The sequence below is a fragment of the Mesoplodon bidens genome, assembly GCF_964165515.1.
Source record: "Mesoplodon bidens genome assembly, chromosome: 4".
NCBI lineage: Eukaryota > Metazoa > Chordata > Mammalia > Artiodactyla > Ziphiidae > Mesoplodon > Mesoplodon bidens.
The window spans coordinates 108,531,397-108,552,268 of NC_138160.1; the positions used below are offsets into that span (position 1 = coordinate 108,531,397).

General features: G+C 34.7%; 1 protein-coding gene across 1 annotated transcript in view; it reads left to right on the forward strand.

Moving 5' to 3' along the window:
- The window catches only part of SLC12A2 (solute carrier family 12 member 2), a 110,688-nt gene extending 94,801 nt beyond the window's left edge, over positions 1–15,887 (forward strand). The window contains exons 21-27 of the mRNA XM_081230459.1: positions 2,276–2,323; positions 3,778–3,900; positions 5,404–5,515; positions 7,300–7,386; positions 8,663–8,798; positions 11,662–11,729; positions 12,993–15,887. Coding sequence (XP_081086585.1) covers positions 2,276–2,323; positions 3,778–3,900; positions 5,404–5,515; positions 7,300–7,386; positions 8,663–8,798; positions 11,662–11,729; positions 12,993–13,128 — 710 coding nt within the window. The 3' untranslated portion in view covers positions 13,129–15,887. The remainder of the gene's footprint in view (positions 1–2,275; positions 2,324–3,777; positions 3,901–5,403; positions 5,516–7,299; positions 7,387–8,662; positions 8,799–11,661; positions 11,730–12,992) is intronic.
- Positions 15,888–20,872: the final 4,985 nt, after the last annotated feature.

Sequence of the window (20,872 nt, forward strand, 5' to 3'; positions counted from 1 at the left end):
AATCTTACTCTCCCACCCTCACTCTCCTACCTCTGTTCAGTCTAGTATCTCCATCTGTCCTACTCCCAGCTGACATGCAACAAGAAAAATCTGCACTGTAAATCATCAAACCGTGTCATACTTTTGCTTCCTGTAAATAATTACCATTCTTTTTCTGAAATTGATAACCTTGGACAACTCTCTCTGAAATCTCTTCTAGATTATTTAGAAGCATTAATGTTGCTTTTTCTTTCCTCCTTATTTACCTTGTTTGCTTAGAGTAGTGGTAGTTGAGAGTTTAGTTGAGACCCATTTTCCATATCAATTCTTTGCTGGCTTGATTATAATCTTTTTTTTCTATTTCACCTCAAAATTCTATAAACTGGTTCTGATAACTCTTGTTATATTCCTGCATTTATTTTTAGTTTGTGGTATACATTCTTTCATTTCCTCTTATTTGTTGTCCTTTTCTCTTGCCTAAGACAGATCCTTTACGGAATCTGTTAGGAATTAACAGGTAAAACTATGATAGGAGGAGAAGTAATATATTTATCAGGCATCTACTGTTCCTCTCACATTGTAGTAGATGTTATCCATTCATTAGCTCATTAATGTATGTCACAGTCTTATGAAGTCTATTTTTATAGAGTAGGGAACTGGGTCAGTACATTTCTACTCATCTTTTTATTATAAAATGTAAATGTGGGCTTCCCTGGTGGCACAGTGGTTCAGAGTCCGCCTGCCAATGCGGGGGACACAGGTTCGTGCCCTGGTCTGGGAGGATCCCACATGCCGCGGAGCGGCTGGGCCCGTGGGCCATGGCCGCTGAGCCTGCGCATCCGGAGCCTGTGCTCTGCAACAGGAGAGGCCACAACAGTGAGAGGCCCGCGTACCGCACAAAAAAAAAAAAAAAAAAAGTAAATGCCTTTAACTTAGTTTAAATCATTTTTCAGTGTCAAGATTTCCTTGACATTTCTGAGCTCTTTGAAATGAATACAGAATGTCCATAGTTATATTTATAACTGTTTTTATTACCATTAAAGATAGATAATATCAAATATCTACTTTATATGAACAGTAATATTTAATACTATTAAATTAAATGTAATAATTGAAATGTTTCTTGTTCCATAACAGGCATAAAAATTAGCATTCAAAAATAGCATTTATTTTATTTTATTTTCTATTTAGCCAATTATTTTCAAAATTAGTATAGAAAATATAGGAAAGTTTATATAATTTTAAACGTCTTCAGAATTATAAACATTCTGGTATAGTTATTATATTTGGTATGTCTGTCTTATTGACGCATGCAGTATGCAGAGGGACAGAAAGAGTACCCTCTGAATATGTGTTTTGTGCTAGGCACTGAGCTGAGTGCATTAATGCTTGCAATATGACAACCTTAAGAGGTAGGTATTGTTCACCCTTTTAACAAACGAGGAAAGTGAGGAGTTAAGTAACTAGCTTAAGGTCACACAGCTAGAATGGTTAGAGGTAATCTTGGAATGCTGGGACTCTGACTCAAGAGCCCACTGCAGTGTATTCTTTGCTGTCCAAGTTGGGAGTTTTATGTGCCTTAAACAAATAGTACAGCTTAGAATATGAAAAAATTTTCAGATTAGGAAAACTATTAACCCTAGGAAATATTTATAGATATGTAAATGTAAATGGACCGACATAATGCTATATACATGCATGTACACACACACGTGTATATGTGTATATATATACATATACACATATGTATATATATAAATTTATGCATTTGAAAAATCACTCCTGTATAACCTGGCATTTATATAAACCAAAAGACTCTTGTCTCTGATCAAATTCCTAAATATTTCAAGTGGTGATTAATTTTTACAAATACCAAATATATCTATTAAGTGTTTCTAAAATTCCTTGTCAGTCATTTGCACAGTGATGCAGTGGCATGTTTGAAATTTATGTATTACTTGCAACATCAGTTTTATAATATCATATTTCTACTCTATAAGCCAGAGCAACTGATTTCAAGTATGAAAGTTTAAAAGTTTAAAAATTCTAAAGTTTTTGTCAGTTTTACAGGAATGAAATTTAGGGGTGGGTGTTACTCAGTAGCCCTGTTGGAGGAGTCTAAAATATGTTTGCTTTTTCAAATCCCGAACACTCAGTGTAGAAAATATCTTCAGTCTTAATTATTTTTCACACTGTTTCTTCATACTATGTTTTATTTATAAATGTGTTCTAGTTACATTTTCATTATTAATAAGAAGGCAATTAACTTATATTTTGTTTTTTAAACATAATCAAGATGAGGAAGAGGATGGCAAGACTCCAACTCAACCACTGTTGAAAAAAGGCAGGCATTTTTCATCATTTTATTTTAATCCTTTTTCTCATACTGTTAATTCTTTAACTCCAATCTTATTTTCTTTCTTTACCTTGGTTTTTATTTCCATGGTGAGGTGATGTTACTGTTTTTTATTAAATGCAGATTAGAAAAATTATCATTAGGCCAACTAAAGCATTAAATTATCCCAGGAAAAGGTGATATATCAAAGACAAACTCTTTTAAATCAAAGACAGATTCTTTTAAATCATGGTAGTATTTCAGAAATATTCAAATTCTGTAAGTCAGTATTTTAATTTTTAAATTTAAACTGCATGGTTTAGATGATAAGTAGAGACACTGAAATAGGTTTATTTACAGTGTCACTTGCATTCTTTACCATCAGTTGTACCCAGCCAAGTCCTTAATTTTGATACTAATATATTTCTCATTTCAAAAATTACAATATTTCTCACAGTCCTGCTGCGTTTGGGAGATACAGTCATGTCAACATACATGAATTTTATGAGAAGGAGATAGAGGTGAGAGTTATGGAGCAGTGTGGTTTGGTAGCCATATTATTTCATCATGCAAAATCATTCGTCATGTTTTGCGTACATCATGGCAGCATGAAAAGTGAATGATAGACATTCTACAAAAGTGATCAGACTTCCTTCTGTGGATTTATGCTTTTAAAATTTGGTGTAGGGATTTCATTATAGTCATTTGCTTGCTCACAGAGTCAGTGCTTATTTTTTTTTCTTCCTTTTTAATTCCTGGGGATACATAATGGGAACTCCCTTGATAAATTGTTCTTTAGACCTACAGTAGATGGGTGCCCTTCCTAGGAGTTCCCACAGTCTTTCTGTGGTTCAAAGAAAGATGTGGTGGTTATATGGCTTTAGAATTGGGCCTCACATATTGAGGGGACAAAAGTTAGGTAAAGATGAGGGAGTTTTTCCTTAGACTGAGAGGTTTCATTGTGATAACTGCATGATTGTATTGATATGTCTCCCATTTCTTTCTGTCTTTTATATTACAGATAATGTGACATTTAAAAATTTTTTTGAGCTATAAATTATTGAGAAACCAGATTACAAAAGAAATTATGTTTATGGAACGGGCATAAGTTTAATTTGCCCAGTTAGCCTGAAACAGGTTTTCAAAAATCAAAATCTAGCGATCATAATTTTCTTTAGTAGTTTTTATGACTTTCTTTCATTCAGAATGCTTCAAAATATTAGAAATTAGGCAAGATAATTTGGATGAGTTTAGGTATTATAGAGATATTATTTATCTGTAACCATTTTAAAAGTATATTTAAATTGTAAACAACTATAACCTTATGATTGATGTAATATATACAACTATCTACATTATCAACATTTGAATATACAGAAGTTAGGAAACTATGGGAATTTAGCAAAATATACTTTAATATTTACCTCCTCCCTAATATCTTATTTTTCTGCTTGATCCTTCAGAACCCAAAGGCCCTGCTGTGCCTTTAAATGTAGCTGACCAAAAGCTTCTTGAAGCCAGTACACAGTTTCAGAAAAAACAGGGAAAGAACACTATTGATGTCTGGTGGCTTTTTGATGATGGAGGTAAGGTTGCTAACATATGTTTTTAAGAAGTTTAAATTTTCTGAAGTTTCGGTGGTAGTACTAGGAAATGGTATATACTCTTCATTGACCCCATTCCCGTTAAGCCAGGTCCCCCAAAGCAACAGCATTAGTTCCAGAATCAGACATCACACTTCGTTGTCCTGTTCCTTCAGTATCCTTCAATTTGAAAGTTGCTCAGTCCTTCCTTGAGCTTCATGACTTTAACATTATTTTTTAGATATTACAGACCATTTTGTAGAATGTCGCTTGATTTGGAGTGCTGTCTAATGATTCATCATAATTAGTTTCTGTGGTAGAAATATTACAGAAGTGATGCTGTGCCCTTCTGTCTGTGTCTTATCAGGTGGCACATAGTGTTGATTTGTCTCATCACTGGTGAAGGTAGCTTTGACCATTGAGTAAGGTGGTTTTCCCCAGGTTTATATACCGAAAACTTATCGTTACCCCCTTTTATGATTATAATATTTGGGGCATGGGGAGTTACTTTGAGACTATGCACATATACCATCGTTACTGCTATTTTTGGCACCATCTTTAGCATCCATTGATATTTCTGCCTGAATTTATTCTTGCTGTTACTATTGTTGTGGTGTGTTTGTGGTTTCCAAATGATTTTTCCAATCCCGTCATTTCTTCATCTATTAGTTGGTGTTTAACTATAAAGCGGAGCTTTCTCTTTATTTCTATGTGGACTTATGGATTCCTGTTTTATTCAGTGGATTATGATTTTTTCATTCTCATAGTTTGTTTTGATGTTGTCCCAGATTTGGCCAGCAGTATCTTCTTTAGGATAACTTCTGTGTCCATTTGTCATGTCCCAATCATTCTTTATTTTCTGATAAAATAAGACATTCCAGGCTCAGTTTTGTACTTTACCTACACCAACACTTGAATCACCCTTTATCCAAAGAGGCTTGATTCCTTTTAGTGGAGAATGGTATTTAGAAACAAAGGTCAGGGCATTAGAAATGCCCGTTTCTACTAGGGTGTCACTGCTCCCAGGCCCTCTTAGTGGACAGATGTAGGAAAGACACACACACACACACACACACACACACACACACACACACACTTATTTGTATATACAGGTATAGATTGAAACCACTTCCATTGCAACACTGCAGGGTTCACTCCAGCTTTTCCCTTTTTATGTTTCTCATTCCATTGAGAAACATGGCTCCCGTTAGCTTCAGTAAATACTCTTCTTTCCCTCAGTCCTGATATAACTAGTCTCCCTACCCTGCCAGGCCACTATCCCATTTCTTTGCCTTCCTCGCATGGGTCCTGACTCCACTGGGCCTCCCTCCTTATTCAGGCCTGCCAAGTGGCTTTTTGACTGAATTATTAAGGAAGGACTGAAAGAACAATTTTGTTTCATATTGAGTTATAATAAAGGTGTTTTTAGCAATTAACTTGAATTAAAAGTTCTTAATTGAGAAATTAGTGTTTTAATAAGTGATTTGTTATATTTATGTGATTCAGGTTTGACCTTATTGATACCTTATCTTCTGACTACCAAGAAAAAGTGGAAAGATTGTAAGATCAGAGTATTCATTGGTGGAAAAATAAACAGAATAGACCATGACCGGAGAGCGTAAGTCTGTTTTAAATTGATGGGCATTTATCTAGTATTACTTCATTATTTCAATATAGATTTAATAGGAATAACAATTAGACAACACAGAAAATGTCAGTCATGTTGCTCTGTTCTGTAGTGAAGCTGAAAAGTCTAGTTAAACAAGTAAAACCTCATTCTCTTTTAGTCTTAATGTTTAAGTTTAGATTCTTGGTTTTACTTATATGTAATATTTTTTAATATATTGACATTTTAGAAAATCTTTATTAAATACTTGCAGCATCAAAGTATTAAGCAGCCTTTTGTAAAAAAAAAATCAAATCAGGGTAAAAAATACACAAAAGTGATATTCGTATATGCGTTATATTTTGTAGACTTCTAGACAACAGAAATGCAGGATGGCATTGTCCATTTTCTTATTTCTGTCTGTCCTGTCACAATTCTAGTTCTGGTTTCATTGTTTCTCTAAGTATACTGTGTCTCATCTCTGACCATTTCATAATATATCATGCATATTGCTCCCAATTTCACGTTTAGAAAGCAAAGCTTTGATCATGTGATGCCTCTGCCCCAAATATTTTTAACTTCTTCTCTGTTACACACCATAGAGAGTCTAGGCGACAGGGCCCTTTACAATATGTCCTCCTGTTTCCTTTCTGTCTATATCTCCTATTCCCCCAAATACGCCTTATACTTCAGTTTACATTTCTTCATCTGCTCTAAACAAACATATGATTTCAGACTTTTACTTCTTTGCCTGCTCTCATCTGTCTACTACAAATAGTTCTTCACTTGCCTCCCTTCTCTGTTAAAATAACTCCATTCTTTAAAACCCCAGTACTTATTGTCACCTTCCTTATAACGCCTTCCCTGTTTCTTTCTAGTTGTTACATTCCCTTCCTGAAACACGATATACTTGATACCAATCATTACATTCTGAGGCTTGAATTATATTTATTTTCTTATCTTAGATTTGAGTTTTGTGGGTCCTATAACACATATTAGGCACTTAGTAGATTTACACTGGAGTTGAGCTAAGTGTTTATACATTTCAAATCATGAATTATGCAAGAAGTACTAGTAATTTAAAAGTTAAACCTATAGCTTGTTTTCTATTATCTTAATTTAGAAAACTCATTAAAAATAAAATCCTGTTTTGTTAATTGCTTTTCCTGTATGTGTGTTTCAACTTTTTTGTTGTTACCACCAAAGTTTAATTGCCAACTCTGCCTCCAAAAAGGTATTTATTTACTGAAAAATTAGAGGCTTATTGGAGCTCCTTTTCATGTTTGTCCCAGCTTAAAAAAAAAAAAAAAAGCTGCGAACTTATTCTGCCATCAGTTATAGCTTCAGTTTTGCCCAAAAAGTCAGAGTTGGACCTTGAAATATGCATTATTCGTGGATAGAAGAATAATCCAAAAATAATTTTTAAATAACTGTTTACTAGTTTTTACTGAAATACATATACTTACCAATATAATTTGACTAAAATTAACTTTAAAAAAACTAGTTGCCATTCAGATTTCATTATTAATGTCTTGTTCTGTCCATTCATTATTGGATACTAAGGAGAGATTCAGAGAAAGTAAAAGAATACAACACAAGTGTCTACTCAGAATTTAGATGTCTGCTTTGTGAATGAACAGTAACTCATTTAGATTTCTATTTGTAAGTTAATTCAGATGGACTCTGTTTAGTACCTGGTAGACTTTTCATATAGATCATATAGATTCAGCCCTAAATAGAATAAGAATACTTCTATATACATCCTTCATGTGTCTCAATGCTTGCTTTTGTTCTAGGATGGCTACTTTGCTTAGCAAGTTCCGGATAGACTTCTCTGATATCATGGTCTTAGGAGATATTAATACTAAACCAAAGAAAGAAAAGTAAGTTATTGGATTAATTACTTTGTATAAATTTCTGATTCTTTTATGGATGACCTACTCAGACATGCTAACAGATCATTTAACTTAAACTAATTACCTGGGGATTTTGCCTGCTGTTAGTTCATGTGAAGTCAACTTGTTTTTAATCTAGCAGATAGTTGGCATGCCTATTGCAGATATTGAAGTAAGTCTAAAGGGTTTTTTAATATTTAGAGAAGAATTCAATTACTGATTTACAAGTAGTTTTTGAAAATCATTAGTGCCACAGAAATTCCACATGGTTCTTTAAATTTCCATTGTTCATTATGACCACTTAGTCCTTACTCCACATGTGTAATGCTTTCCACTATTTTGTTTTATTACTGAAATAGGGGGGAAAAAATCTTAAGAATTTGCCTATAGTAACTGCATTCAGAATTCTCAAGAGTCACAGAAAAGTAGACTCGTGGGCTATTCTACCTGGAAATGGTATATGGAAGTTGTTATAATTATACGTATTTATATTAATGTATATAATTTTAATTATTCTCAGATATATGTTGAATATATGATGAAGCTGGTATAAAGAATTCATTTTAAGTAGCAAACAGTAAGGTATACCTTGTAAGGTTGTAGTCAGGGAGACATTTTTTTTCTCTTATAGAACAATATATTCTAGGAGATTTGTATGAGACTGATTCTGAAAAATATGTTTTTCACATTCATAGAGGATTAGAATGCTGTTCATGTTCTTCCACTATCTTTTGTCCTTTTTAGTATCTTTGGACCTACAGCTTAATTCTGCATCTTAAATGTTTAATATCTGCCGTTTCCTCCCTTCAAAATGTTCTATTACCTTTTCTTACACTACTTCTCTTCAGTGGTACTTGAACTGGGAAAGCAATTGAGTGTTTTGAGTAAAGGAGTAACACAATTAGACTTACTGTTTAACTGGATCATTTGGGCTTATGTGATGAAATTTATTTAGGTTGGCGGGCTGGGGTATAGGAGCAGGGGCAGATACAAGGAAACCTGCACTAGCAGTTAAAATTGCAGTTCTTTTATTATGAATATGGTTCTAAATTTCTAATCCGTTAGAGAAACTAGTTATTGCTATTTTCAAAATAAATTGCCAGAGTGATTGTTATAGTCAGAGTATGGAAGAGAGCACGATGGTTGGAAAACACTAACTTCTGAAGTTATAATTACACTGACTTTTCAAGTTATAATTTAGTGTTTAAGATCTTACTGTTAAGTACTTCAGCATAAGGTTAATTATCTGTATTGTTTTTCTAAGTATTGTAGCTTTTGATGAAATGATTGAGCCATACAGACTTCATGAAGATGATAAAGAACAAGATATTGCAGATAAAATGAAAGAAGATGAACCATGGCGAATAACAGATAATGAGCTTGAACTTTATAAGACCAAGGTATTCTTTCTCTCCTGCTTCCTTTTCATTAATCTTCCATGTAATTTTTTAAAAAAACACTTAAGACATATGTATTAAGAACTGCAGTTGGACATTAAAAGGATCATACACCATGATCAAGTGGGGTTTCTCCCAGGAATGCAAGGATTCTTCAGTATATGCAAATCAATCAATGTGATACACCATATTAACAAATTGAAGGAGAAAAACCATATGATCATCTCAATAGATGCAGAAAAAGTTTTCTACAAAATTCAACACTGATTTATGATAAAAACCCTCCAGAAAGTAGGCATAGAAGGAACTTTCCTCAACATAATAAAGGCCATATATGAGAAACCCACAGCCAACATCATCCTCAGTGGTGAAAAACTGGAACCATTTCCACTAAGATCAGGAACAAGACAAGGTTGCCCACTCTCACCACTATTATTCAACATAGTTTTGGAAGTTTTAGCCACAGCAATCAGAGAAGAAAAAGAAATAAAAGGAATCCAAATCGGAAAAGAAGAAGTAAAGCTGTCACTGTTTGCAGATGACATGATACTATACATAGAGAATCCTAAAGATGCTACCAGAAAACTACTAGAGCTAATCAATGAATTTGGTAAAGTAACAGGATACAAAATTAATGCACAGAAATCTCTAGCATTCCTATACGCTAATGATGAAAAATCTGAAAGTGAAATTAAGGAAACACTCCCATTTACCATTGCAACAAAAAGAATAAAATATCTAGGAATAAACCTACCTAAGGAGACAAAAGACCTGTATGCAGAAAATTATATGACACTGATGAAAGAAATTAAAGATGATACAAATAGATGGAGAGATATACCATGTTCTTGGATTGGAAAAATCAATATTGTGAAAATGACTATACTACCCAAAGCAATCTACAGATTCAATGCAATCCCTATCAAACTACCACTGGCATTTTTCACAGAACTAGAACAAAAAATTTCACAATTTGTATGGAAACACAAAAGACCCCAAATAGCCAAAGCAATCTTGAGAAAGAGAAACGGAGCTGGAGGAGTCAGGCTCCCTGACTTCAGACTATACTACAAAGCTACAGTAATCAAGGCAGTATGGTACTGGCACAAAAACAGAAATATAGATCAATGGAACAGGATAGAAAGCCCAGAGATAAACCCACGCACATATGGTCACCTTATCTTTGATAAAGGAGGCAAGAATATACAGTGGAGAAAAGACAGCCTCTTCAACAAGTGGTGCTGGGAAAACTGGACAGGTACATGTAAAAGTATGAAATGCGAACACTCCCTGACACCATACACAAAAATAAACTCAAAATGGATTAAAGACCTAAATGTAAGGCCAGACACTATCAAACTCTTAGAGGAAAACATAGGCAGAACACTCTATGACATAAATCACAGCAAGATCCTTTTTGACCCACCTCCTAGAGAAATGGAAATAAAACCAAATATTAAGAAATGTCATCTAATGAAACTTAAAAGCTTTTGCACAGCAAAGGAAACCGTAAACAAGATGAAAAGACCACCCTCAGAATGGGAGAAAATATTTGCAAATGAAGCAACTGACAAAGGATTAATCTCCAAAATTTACAAGCAGCTCATGCAGCTCCATATCAAAAAAACAAACAACCCAATCCAAAAACGGGCAGAAGACCTAAATAGACATTTCTCCAAAGAAGATATACAGATTGCCAACAAACACATGATAGGATGCTCAACATCATTATTCATTAGAGAAATGCAAATCAAAACTACAGTGGGATATCATCTTACACCTGTCAGAATGGCCATCATCAAAAAATCTACAAACAATAAATGCTGCTGAAGAGGGCCTGGAGAAAAGGGAACCCTCTTGCACTGTTGGTGGGAATGTAAATTGATACAGCCACTATGGAGAACAGTATGGAGGTTCCTTAAAAAACTGAAAATAGAACTACCATATGACCCAGCAATCCCATTACTGGGCATATACCCTGAGAAAACCATAATTCAAGAAGAGTCATGTATCACAATGTTCATTGCAGCTCTATTTACAATAGCCAGGACATGGAAGCAACCTAAGTGTCCATCAACAGATGAATGGATAAAGAAGATGTGGCACATTTATACAATGGAATATTACTCAGCCATAAAAAGGAATGAAATTGAGTTATTTGTAGTGAGGTGGATGGACCAGACCTAGAGTCTGTCATACAGAGTGAAGTAAGTCAGAAAGAGAAAAACAAATACTGTATGCTAACACATATATATGGAATCTAAGAAAAAAAAAAAGTTCATGAAGAACCTAGGGGCAAGACGGGAATAAAGACACAGACCTACTAGAGAATGGACTTGATGATATGGGGAGGGGGAAGGGTAAGCTGTGACAAAGTGAGAGAGTGGCATGGACATATATACACTACCAAACGTAAAATAGATGGCTAGTGGGAAGCAGCCGCATAGCACAGGGAGATCAGCTCGGTGCTTTGTGACCACCTAGCGGGGTGGGACAGGGAGGGTGGGAGGGAGGGAGATGCAAGAGGGAAGAGAGATGGGAACATATGTATATGTATAACTGATTCACTTTGTTATAAAGCAGAAACACACCATTGTAAAGCAATTATACTCCAATAAAGATGTTAAAAAAAGAAAAAAACTGCAGTTGGTTATGAGAGGAACCAGTGGTGTAAACTAAAATCTACTTTAAGTTGTAATTATATTTGGAGAGTGCAAAGCATTAATTTTTTTAATTCGCGAAAAGATATTTTTATTATACCAAAATTGATTCTGGTTTCTTTTTGTCTACTTAATAGCTTTATGAACCAGGGTAAATTCAAAAATTTCAAAAGGTCTAGTAATGACTTTGTTCTGTTTCATTTCAGACATACCGGCAGATCAGGTTAAATGAATTATTAAAGGAACATTCAAACACAGCTAATATCATTGTCATGTAAGTAATACCTATACTAAGATTTTCTTGGGTATTCATTTTATGATAATTCAATTAGGATTCATTTCTATTACCAAGTATATATCTATATAACATCCATAGTGACTTTGTGGTTATGAGGAAAAATACTAATTAAATACACTTTGCTTTAAGCATATGAAGAAATCATTTAAGATAGGAGGAAAGAAAAACAAAAATACTAACCTTAAGCTTGCATGAATCTAAGTACTCCTTTATCGTAATAGTTATTTCTGCGATTTTTCCTGTATCCTTTTTCCCACTTTTAAAAAATCCCTTAGCTTTGGAAACACCACAGCATAGCCATCAAATTTGTGAGGTATGAGGGCTGCAAGTTAAAACGTCGATCCCAGGCAGCTTCTTCATAGAAATAACTCCCATCAAGTTATGTGGAGGATTAAATTTTAAAAGTAGTTCCTATCTCAATTCCCACCAAGTTCCCACAAACAAAATTTACTTCTAGACGCATTGTCTTCACATTGAATATCGATGCTTATGCTTACTCTGGCTTTTCCTCCACTAAACCAGGTTAGCTAGATCTTTCTTGAACCCAAATTTTCTCAGTCCTGGAGGCTGGGCCCTTATATAGGTAAAGAAGGCTCAGATCTCTGAAACATGCCAAATGATGAAATAAAGTAATACCAAAGGATTGTTAGTTTGATTAACAACAAATATTTAATACACCAGAAAATTTCAGATTTTGCTGATGATAACTAAGTATCTGTAATGGAAGTCACTAAAACATAGAAAATCTAGAGAGAGACACTCTGTGGAGCAAGTGGACATACTATCACTATCTACAAATGGAAATGAGAGTCCAGAGAGAGATAAAAGAAATTGAACATTAATATGTAGAGTTAATTATGTTTGAATTTCACTTGTCCATGTATAGTTACCACTATCGAAATTCAGATAGAAACATCCCTTTCTCCTAAAAGAATTCTAAGGGGAAATTTGAGGTTTAATGTTAGATACCAAATGTGTTAGGGTTTATAGAAATATTTATTTGCTATTCTTAAGAAATTTTGGAGAAATATTTTTTTCAAACTTGAAAAAAATGGGAATAATTATATGTGAGTATAGTAGTTACTACACTATATGCAGAATTTCCCTGCACTCAAAAATATTCTGTAACTATAGTAATTTTTAGTTACTATTACTGTGACTTAATTTATAATTCTTACTACATTTTATTCTTCTCAACTTAAATGCATTGTCTAATTTCCTTTCTTTTTTTGATACCAGGAGTCTCCCAGTTGCACGAAAAGGTGCTGTGTCTAGTGCTCTCTACATGGCATGGTTAGAAGCTCTATCCAAGGATCTACCACCAATTCTCCTAGTCCGTGGGAATCATCAGAGTGTCCTTACCTTCTATTCTTAAATGTTCTGTCTACACAGTGGACAGCCCTCCAGACGGTACTTCAGTGCCTAGTGAAGTAACTGCTATCACTGAAATCTTCAATGACACATTAATATCACAATGGCAAACTGACTTATTTTCACTATTTCATTAATTTGAAAGCACACAGAGAAGTTGCTCCATTGCTATGTGTATGGAGACTTCAGTTTTAGTCAATTCTGTATCTCTTAGTGAATGATGATTCCTTGTTGTTGGACTGAAGCTTGTGAGAGTAGTTTTCCTTTGCTACTTGAATAGCAATAAAAGTGTGTTATTTTTTGATTAATAAAAGGAGTACAAAAAGCCTTTAGCCTTGAGGTGCCTTCTGAAATTAACCAAATTTCATCACTGTATCCTCTTCTATAAATTTGTAGAATGTCAAACTTTGCCTTCAGCTATTTTTATTTCTAGTCTCTTTCACCTTACAATAAAATGAACACTGCTTTTCTTTTTCCATTGACCAATTAGTGTTGAGTACTGTATGTTTTCTATTACTTTTGTAAAGGTGTCTGTCAGATATTAAAGGTGAGAATTAGGGCGAGTTAATGAAAATGCAAGAAAAAAAATGGGAACCAAAAAGTGACCCCAAGTTTAGGTTTTCATGAATATGTATAATTGTAGATCTAGGGGAAAAAAAGGCCAAATAGACTTTTTTAAAAAAAAAACCTCTAATTGGCTGTTATTTATATCTTATTTGATTACTATTTCTTGAAACCTTAGGGAAGGTTGAAGATTTATCCAGTACTTCTATATATCATGCTGAAAAATCACATATTGTCATTCTTTAGACAAAAATCTTTAAGATCGTTTGTATTTATTAGAAGAAAGATCTGTCCTAATTTAGAGTTTTCCTCAAATCTGAGGGACTTTTACGAAATGCTAAAAGACTTTTCTGGAGGAAAATTAGACAAAGCATTGTTGTTTAATAGAATATTTCAATAAACACATGGAATATCACTATATCATCCTTTTTATAAATAATTAAAATAGTGTTTCATTGAATGGTTAAATGGACCACTGGTTTCTTAGTGAAATGTTTTTAGGCTTAATTCATTCAATTGTCAAGCTCATAGTCTTAATTAATATACTCAGGTTTGAACAGATTATTCTGAACATTTAAATTTAATCCATTCTTAATACTTTAAAACTTTTGTGTTAAGAAAAACTGCCAGTTTGTGCTTTTGAAATGTCTGTTTTGACATCATAGTCTACTAGTACCGTTTTGACAGTGCATTATGTACTGTTACTAAAAGCTTTATATGCAATTATTAATGTGAAGTTTTTCATTTTTTTATTCAAGGAAGGATTTTCTAGAAACATTTCAAGGGATAATATGTCTACATATCTGTATGTGTGTGTGTATATGTATATGCATACACAGATGCATATGTGTATTTATAATGACATGTTGCCGGTCTTTTGTATTTTAAAGTGATCAATATTCATCAGATTAAATTTTTTTGTTTCAGTAAACATGAGTTCACAGATTGAAAGACAGGTTTCATGGAGAACAAAGGTGATCATTTGCAGGGCATATAACTTCACACAGTTATCATTTAGTTAGAAAATGGAGAACATTTCATCTAAAGTACTGTTCAGTGTGTTCATTGGTATAAGTTTCACTGGTGCAGAGTTTATATAGGTTTTCATGAATCTTGATAGAAATCTATAAAATTACTACTGTTGTTCAGTAGTGCAATATTTTTGCTGCATGAGTATGAACTAAGTTAACACCATAAAGGAGATCTGATAATAATTTTAAATTCAGAATGTTAAGAGAATGAGGTAATTGTTTTTCTAACAGTTTTTTCCAATGTTATAACTCACAGCATTGTACCATTTATTGGAGGTTTTGTAGTGTTTGTTGGGAAAGACAGTAGAAATGTCATATTATTCAGTAAACAATATCATGTTTGAACTTTTAAAATGGTTAATAGGGCATAACTAAGTGCTGCTATCTTGAAATGTGCACAGGTACACATACTTTTTTTTTTTTTTTTTAAGTTTTTCCCATTCAGGAAAACATCATTGTGATCTATACTGCAGGAACCAAATGTCATGCATCATACATATGTGTATAAAGTACATAAAATATATCTAAATATGCATAATGGGGGAGGGTAATATTGTCTGTGAAATAATGTTAAGAAGCTTTTCACTTTAAAAAATAATGCATTACTTTCACTTAACACTAGATACCGGGTCAAAATTTTCAAGGTTGTTGTAGTGCTCTAATAAATTTCAGCAATTAATTCTTAGAGATGCTAGCTAGTGTTGAAGCTATTCTCTATTTTATTTATGCTGAATTTCATTATTTTAATGCCAAATTTTTTTAAGTTCTAATCATTGGTGATAACTTGGAAATAAATAATTATGTAATGGCATATGACACGTCATTATTTCTATAGGTAAAAATTCAGTGGGTTTAGAGAATGGTGGTGTTAAGGTGATTTAACAGTTAAATATTTATTTGTTACATTATTTCATTTGTATTTTAGGTTTCCTTTTACATTCTTTTTTTATGCTTTCTGACATTACATATTTTTAAAGACTATGGAAAAATAATTTAAAGATTTGAGCTCTGGTGGATGTTTATCTACTAAGTTTGAAAATGTAATATTTTGATAATACTGTACTATAACTGTCACACAAATGCTTTTCTAATGTTTTACTGTTGAGTATTGCAGTTGCTGCTTTGTACAGAGGTTACTGCAATAAAGGAAGTGGATTCATTAAAACAATTTAATGTCTACTCTTATATTTTATGTTTTATAAATCTATGTCAACTTTGTGATTTAACCACATTTATACAATCTACTTCATGGATGTCTGAGTTTTTAAATTGGTTTTTACTTTAATATTCATGCCTTGGAAAGTTGTTTGAAATTTTTCACTATCCTTAAGCCTTTGGAATAATCACTAGTTATATTGACAGTGAGACTGAGCCATATCAGATGCAGCTCATTTTGATATTTTGTAAATGATTTAACTTTTCTAATTCTGCTTTGTCTTTTGGTTAAATCACTTGGTTATGAATGAGGAAACTAGAAGATTAAAATGGATTCATAGCCCCTGAGTATAATCTGATTCTTTTCTTCCTAAGATTTTTGGCAAAGCTAATTTACAGTTTTACAAAGCATTTTCACTCTATCATTTGAACATTACAGTAGGTGTGTTATATGTTCAGGACAGCTATTTCTCTCTCTTCTACTATTTAGCTTGGAGCATTGTAGCAAATTCCCAAGGTCATGCCAACGAAGGATGTTGGCCTAGAGCACAGATCTTTCATCTTCAGGGATGTCGCCATTATACATTCACTGCTGCCTGATCCATAACTTAATGGCTGGAATAGATTGGTCATCTCCAAACTACTCATACTTATCTGCCCAGCAAGCGTGTGCTCAGGTAATGCAAATTACAGTTACAAGTATAGATTGGCCAAAGGCTACCTAACAGATCTGAAACAAATGTAAGTGTCCATTGTATGATCTTTGCTTTTTGCTTATTCTCCAATAAGCTGCTGTTCAGGCCAGTTTGCTCACTTCTTTGTGTATGTGTATGGGGTGTTTAAGAGAATTCAAAGGCAGCTATGAATGTGGCATTTACCATCAGAGCATCCAGTGGTTTTCAAAACAGGAATGTAATTACATATTTGAGCCAGCAGGGTTTTTTTGTTCTTTCACTGGGAATAAAAGATAAATGCTTTGATACACTTCTGTCTTTGTTTATGTATCAACAGGATGTCTGTAGGATCAGAGAAAGTAGATGGTAGTTTAACTATTTGAGTAAAGACAGCACAAGTCCTAGGATGCACTCATCAGAAAGTACTTTTTAGCTAGTTCAGATAGTAGATATATAAAAGGTATTGGTGGGTTAATCAGTTAGACATACATTTTTTTGTAGACTACTGAAGTACCTGAAGAACTCATAGAGTCTGAAGGCAATGGTTATAGACCTGTTTTACGTGTGGCATAGGAGTTTCAGGTAGGCTATTAAATGGTAGCATTAAGAACTTCAGCCCATTTTTTCCCCTTGAAGCTACAACTGAATTTTGTGTTAGACAAGGTTAAGAGTTAGAAACTACTGTTTTAGAGGAAAATGTGAAGACTTCTGAATATGTCTCCTCCTGCAGCCTTACTTGTGGCTGCTGTCCTCACAGATCAGGAACTCATTCCCAAAAATGATGGTGTCTTGTTAACACATATCCTTTGTTCCACTTTTCTGGGATATGAATGCCAAATAGCAAGATACTCTGCCCACAGAAACAAATGAAATTTACTTGTTTGATCCACAGAATAGGATCAGTGATCCATGGATACTGAATGCAAAAACAGACGTCCCAGACTCGGTACTTGTCAGAATTTCATTAGAATACTGCTAATTAAGCTTTGGGGGTAGAGAGTTGTGGAGATTTTATTCTGGAAGTGTTAACTTAGTCTGAAAAAGGGAAGTAGTTTACAGGATAATTTCATATCCAGCTCATATCTCTAATAACAGAGCAAAAACTTTTAAAAGTAAGGAGGCAGTGTGGTTTTGATTTACATATAGTACACATAAGGCATATAACAACTACTACTGTAAGATATGATTGCATTTGCTCTTTTAAAATTAAGTCCCAAGTAACCCATTTTTAAAAGGAGGTCATCACAATTTGGAAAGGAGTGAGCTTTAAGAGTTTATCTGTATGAACAATATAACACAGGTTATTTTTATTTCAAGCACACAACATTTTTGCTTAAGCCATGAAAACTCCTTTGAGGTTTCTAGAAGTGTTACTAGTCAAGACATTTAAAAGATGACAAGGACTATTTGGGAATTGGGGTGGGGATAGTAGGATGGAAAGTTACACTCCAAGAAAGGTTCATGGATTGTGAAAGACTGCTTTTATGGCTAAAAGTCTTGCATTCATTCTTCCTTCTGGGAAACAGTGAATTGTGAAGAATGGAAGTTAGTTTTTTTTCCTGAATTTTAAAATCTGTTGATTTTAATCAGCATCTCCTATTAGCTACGTGGTACTAATCTCAGAGGTATGACCTAACTTTCAGGTAGTCTTTATGGCTGTTCCATCGGTAAAGATAATCCCTTGTTTAATCCATGCACCTGTGAGTTTAGCAGTCGTGACATAAATTTCACAGGTGGTGTTTTTCAGAAAATTGAAGATAGGGAAGCACAGATGTATTATGTATTGAAACACTCACTAGAAGAGTGGTTCTCAAACTTTAGTGCATCAGATTCACCTGGAGAGTTTGTTAAAACCTAATTGCTCCTGCCAAACAATCTCTGTTGTGAGTGAAATTCCTCCCCTTCACAAATGCAGCTTCCCAGTATAACCCTCTCTTTATGGTGGCCTTTGTCCTTTACTCATGCCTTATCTATTGAGTTTCTTCCACAGGGTACACTTATTTCCATGTCCTCAGATATGAATTCAGATAATGACCTCCCTTCCACATTCCTCAGTGTTTTCCTTTTATGTTAGATCTTCTTCAGTGGTAGGAATAGAACCTAAAGCACACTAACAGAAAAAGAAGTCCAGGAAGACAGCTCAGTTCAGGGACTCAAGTTTGTGTAAAAGCAGAGACTCTAAGGTTCTGTCTCTACCTTTCCTTCTCTCTCCTTTGCCTCTCTTGGCTTGACTTGATTCTTCAGGTAAGACTGTCACTGCATAGTGTGCTCTATGGCTTCTGAAAAAAAACAACTCAATCCCAGTAGTTCAACAACGACTGTAGTAAAAAGGTGGTATGTTGATGGCTACAATAACCTCATTAGTTTTCAGGAGCCATGCCCTCTTCTTTGGGTTTGCCCTGAGTCTGGGGTTTATGTAGCCCAGGAAATTAGGGAAGGGCCTCAGCTCTTTGGTCTACATCAGTGGCCGGTTCCTTCTCCAGGTGCTGGCTTGCCCAGGTTCCAGAGGTTGATTCAAAGGTGAACAGCTCGCAGGCCAACCCAAGCCACTGACAGCTTTACTAGGTTTCCAAGCTCTTCAGCCAAATGCTTCATATCCACTCCCCTCCCTGTCTTCCAACCCAGCCATCCCTGACTCAAAGTTTCTGTTCACAGGGTATTTGGCAGTGGATTCCTGATTCCCTAGTCTGCAGCAACTCCATTTGCACACCATCCTGTCCCTTCTTCTCCTTAGGGAAGTATCTCTCCAGAACTCCCTCCCACCCCAGTCCCTGCCCACACTGGGGGGTCAGCCTCCCCCAACCCCAGAACAAGAACCAGCCTTTCCCTTTCCCTTTCCCTGACAATGGTCTTCATGGGAAAATTCAGAAAAACTCAGTTAGTAGGCTCCAGATCACAGAAGATTCTGCTTTTCCTACAGTATCTAGAAATGCAATAGCCATTTAGAAATGCATTTAGAATGGTAATAGCAGAGTCTTCCCTCACCAAAATAGGCAGAGTACTATACTTTTTCTAAAGAAATTGAAAGCAGTTTGGTTGATTTTTCCTACTATGTTGCACTAAATTCTCAGCAGCTCACCCTGTTACCCTTGAACCATGCCCATGCAATGATAAGCCCCAAAAAGATTTAAAAAGTGTAGTGCAGAATTAACTTCTCTGGAGAAGACATACATTACCCCCAGCCTACAGTAGAGGGAGCCAGTGGGCACTGGTGGTATTGTATCAGACGGAGGGTCATTACAATAGTTCTAGACAGAGATGTCAGGGGAGTGGAGGGTATTGAACCAAGTAAGTAGCAGGAAGAATTGAAAGAGTTTAGATTCAGAAAACATATTGGGAAAGAGTTTTTAAAGGCAATAGGACGTAGTGTGGTTAGGAGGAGAGACTAGGGGATGAGGTGAGGATGACATCGAGGTTTCTGGATTGGGCCACGGGTGGATGGTGAAATTGAAACAGGAAGCCGAGCAAGTCCGGGGAAAGGTGTGCATGCGGGAGGAAGATAAAGGAGCTGTTTAGAACATGAGCTTAAGATAAGTTTTAGGGTCTGGAACCCAACACGGCAATTAGCTATTGAACACTGAAATAATTTACCAACACAACTGGGACTAGAGCCTTCTTTAGAAGCAATACTTAAATTATGCTGATTTCGTTCCACAGTTACTGTTTACTTAGGTTTTCTATTTCTTGTTGTGTCAGTTTTAATAATCCTTCATTAAATGTTTATTCCTATGTATTGAAATTTCTAGCAATTCGAGAATGATTTGATAATCTCAAACTTTATACACTTGATATATTCATTTTCTTTTTTACATTTTTTTTCTCCTTTCTCAGCTGGATTTGTTTCTGATCCTTAGAAGAGACACACTTTTGGATTTATCACTTCCATTAATTTTCTCAGGTGTCATGGCTAAAGAAACAAAAATAGAGAAGCAATGCTCTACATTTAATTCTCCCCTTCCTAAATCACATGGAATATGAGTTTTTTCCCTCTTAATCCCAGAAAAGTACACTCTAAGATACAAATCTATGGAAATAATCATTAGTTTCCAAAAGGTATCACTATCTTGCAAATAGCAGGATGTAGATAAAGGAAAAGTCATGCTCCTATCTCCAACAGGCTTAAGTATTCCAAAATATCAAAGATACTCTTCTATTTCTAAAACCATGGCACAACATTAGCTCCTTGGCAGAAAGCTGCACATGAGCTCAGGTTGCACAGAGAGCTGACATGTTCTGTTGGATGAACTTGTTGTACTGGATAGCTGATAAGAGCCATCTCTTGAACTTAAAAAAATGATGAAGAAGAAAGTCACCAGTATAGTAC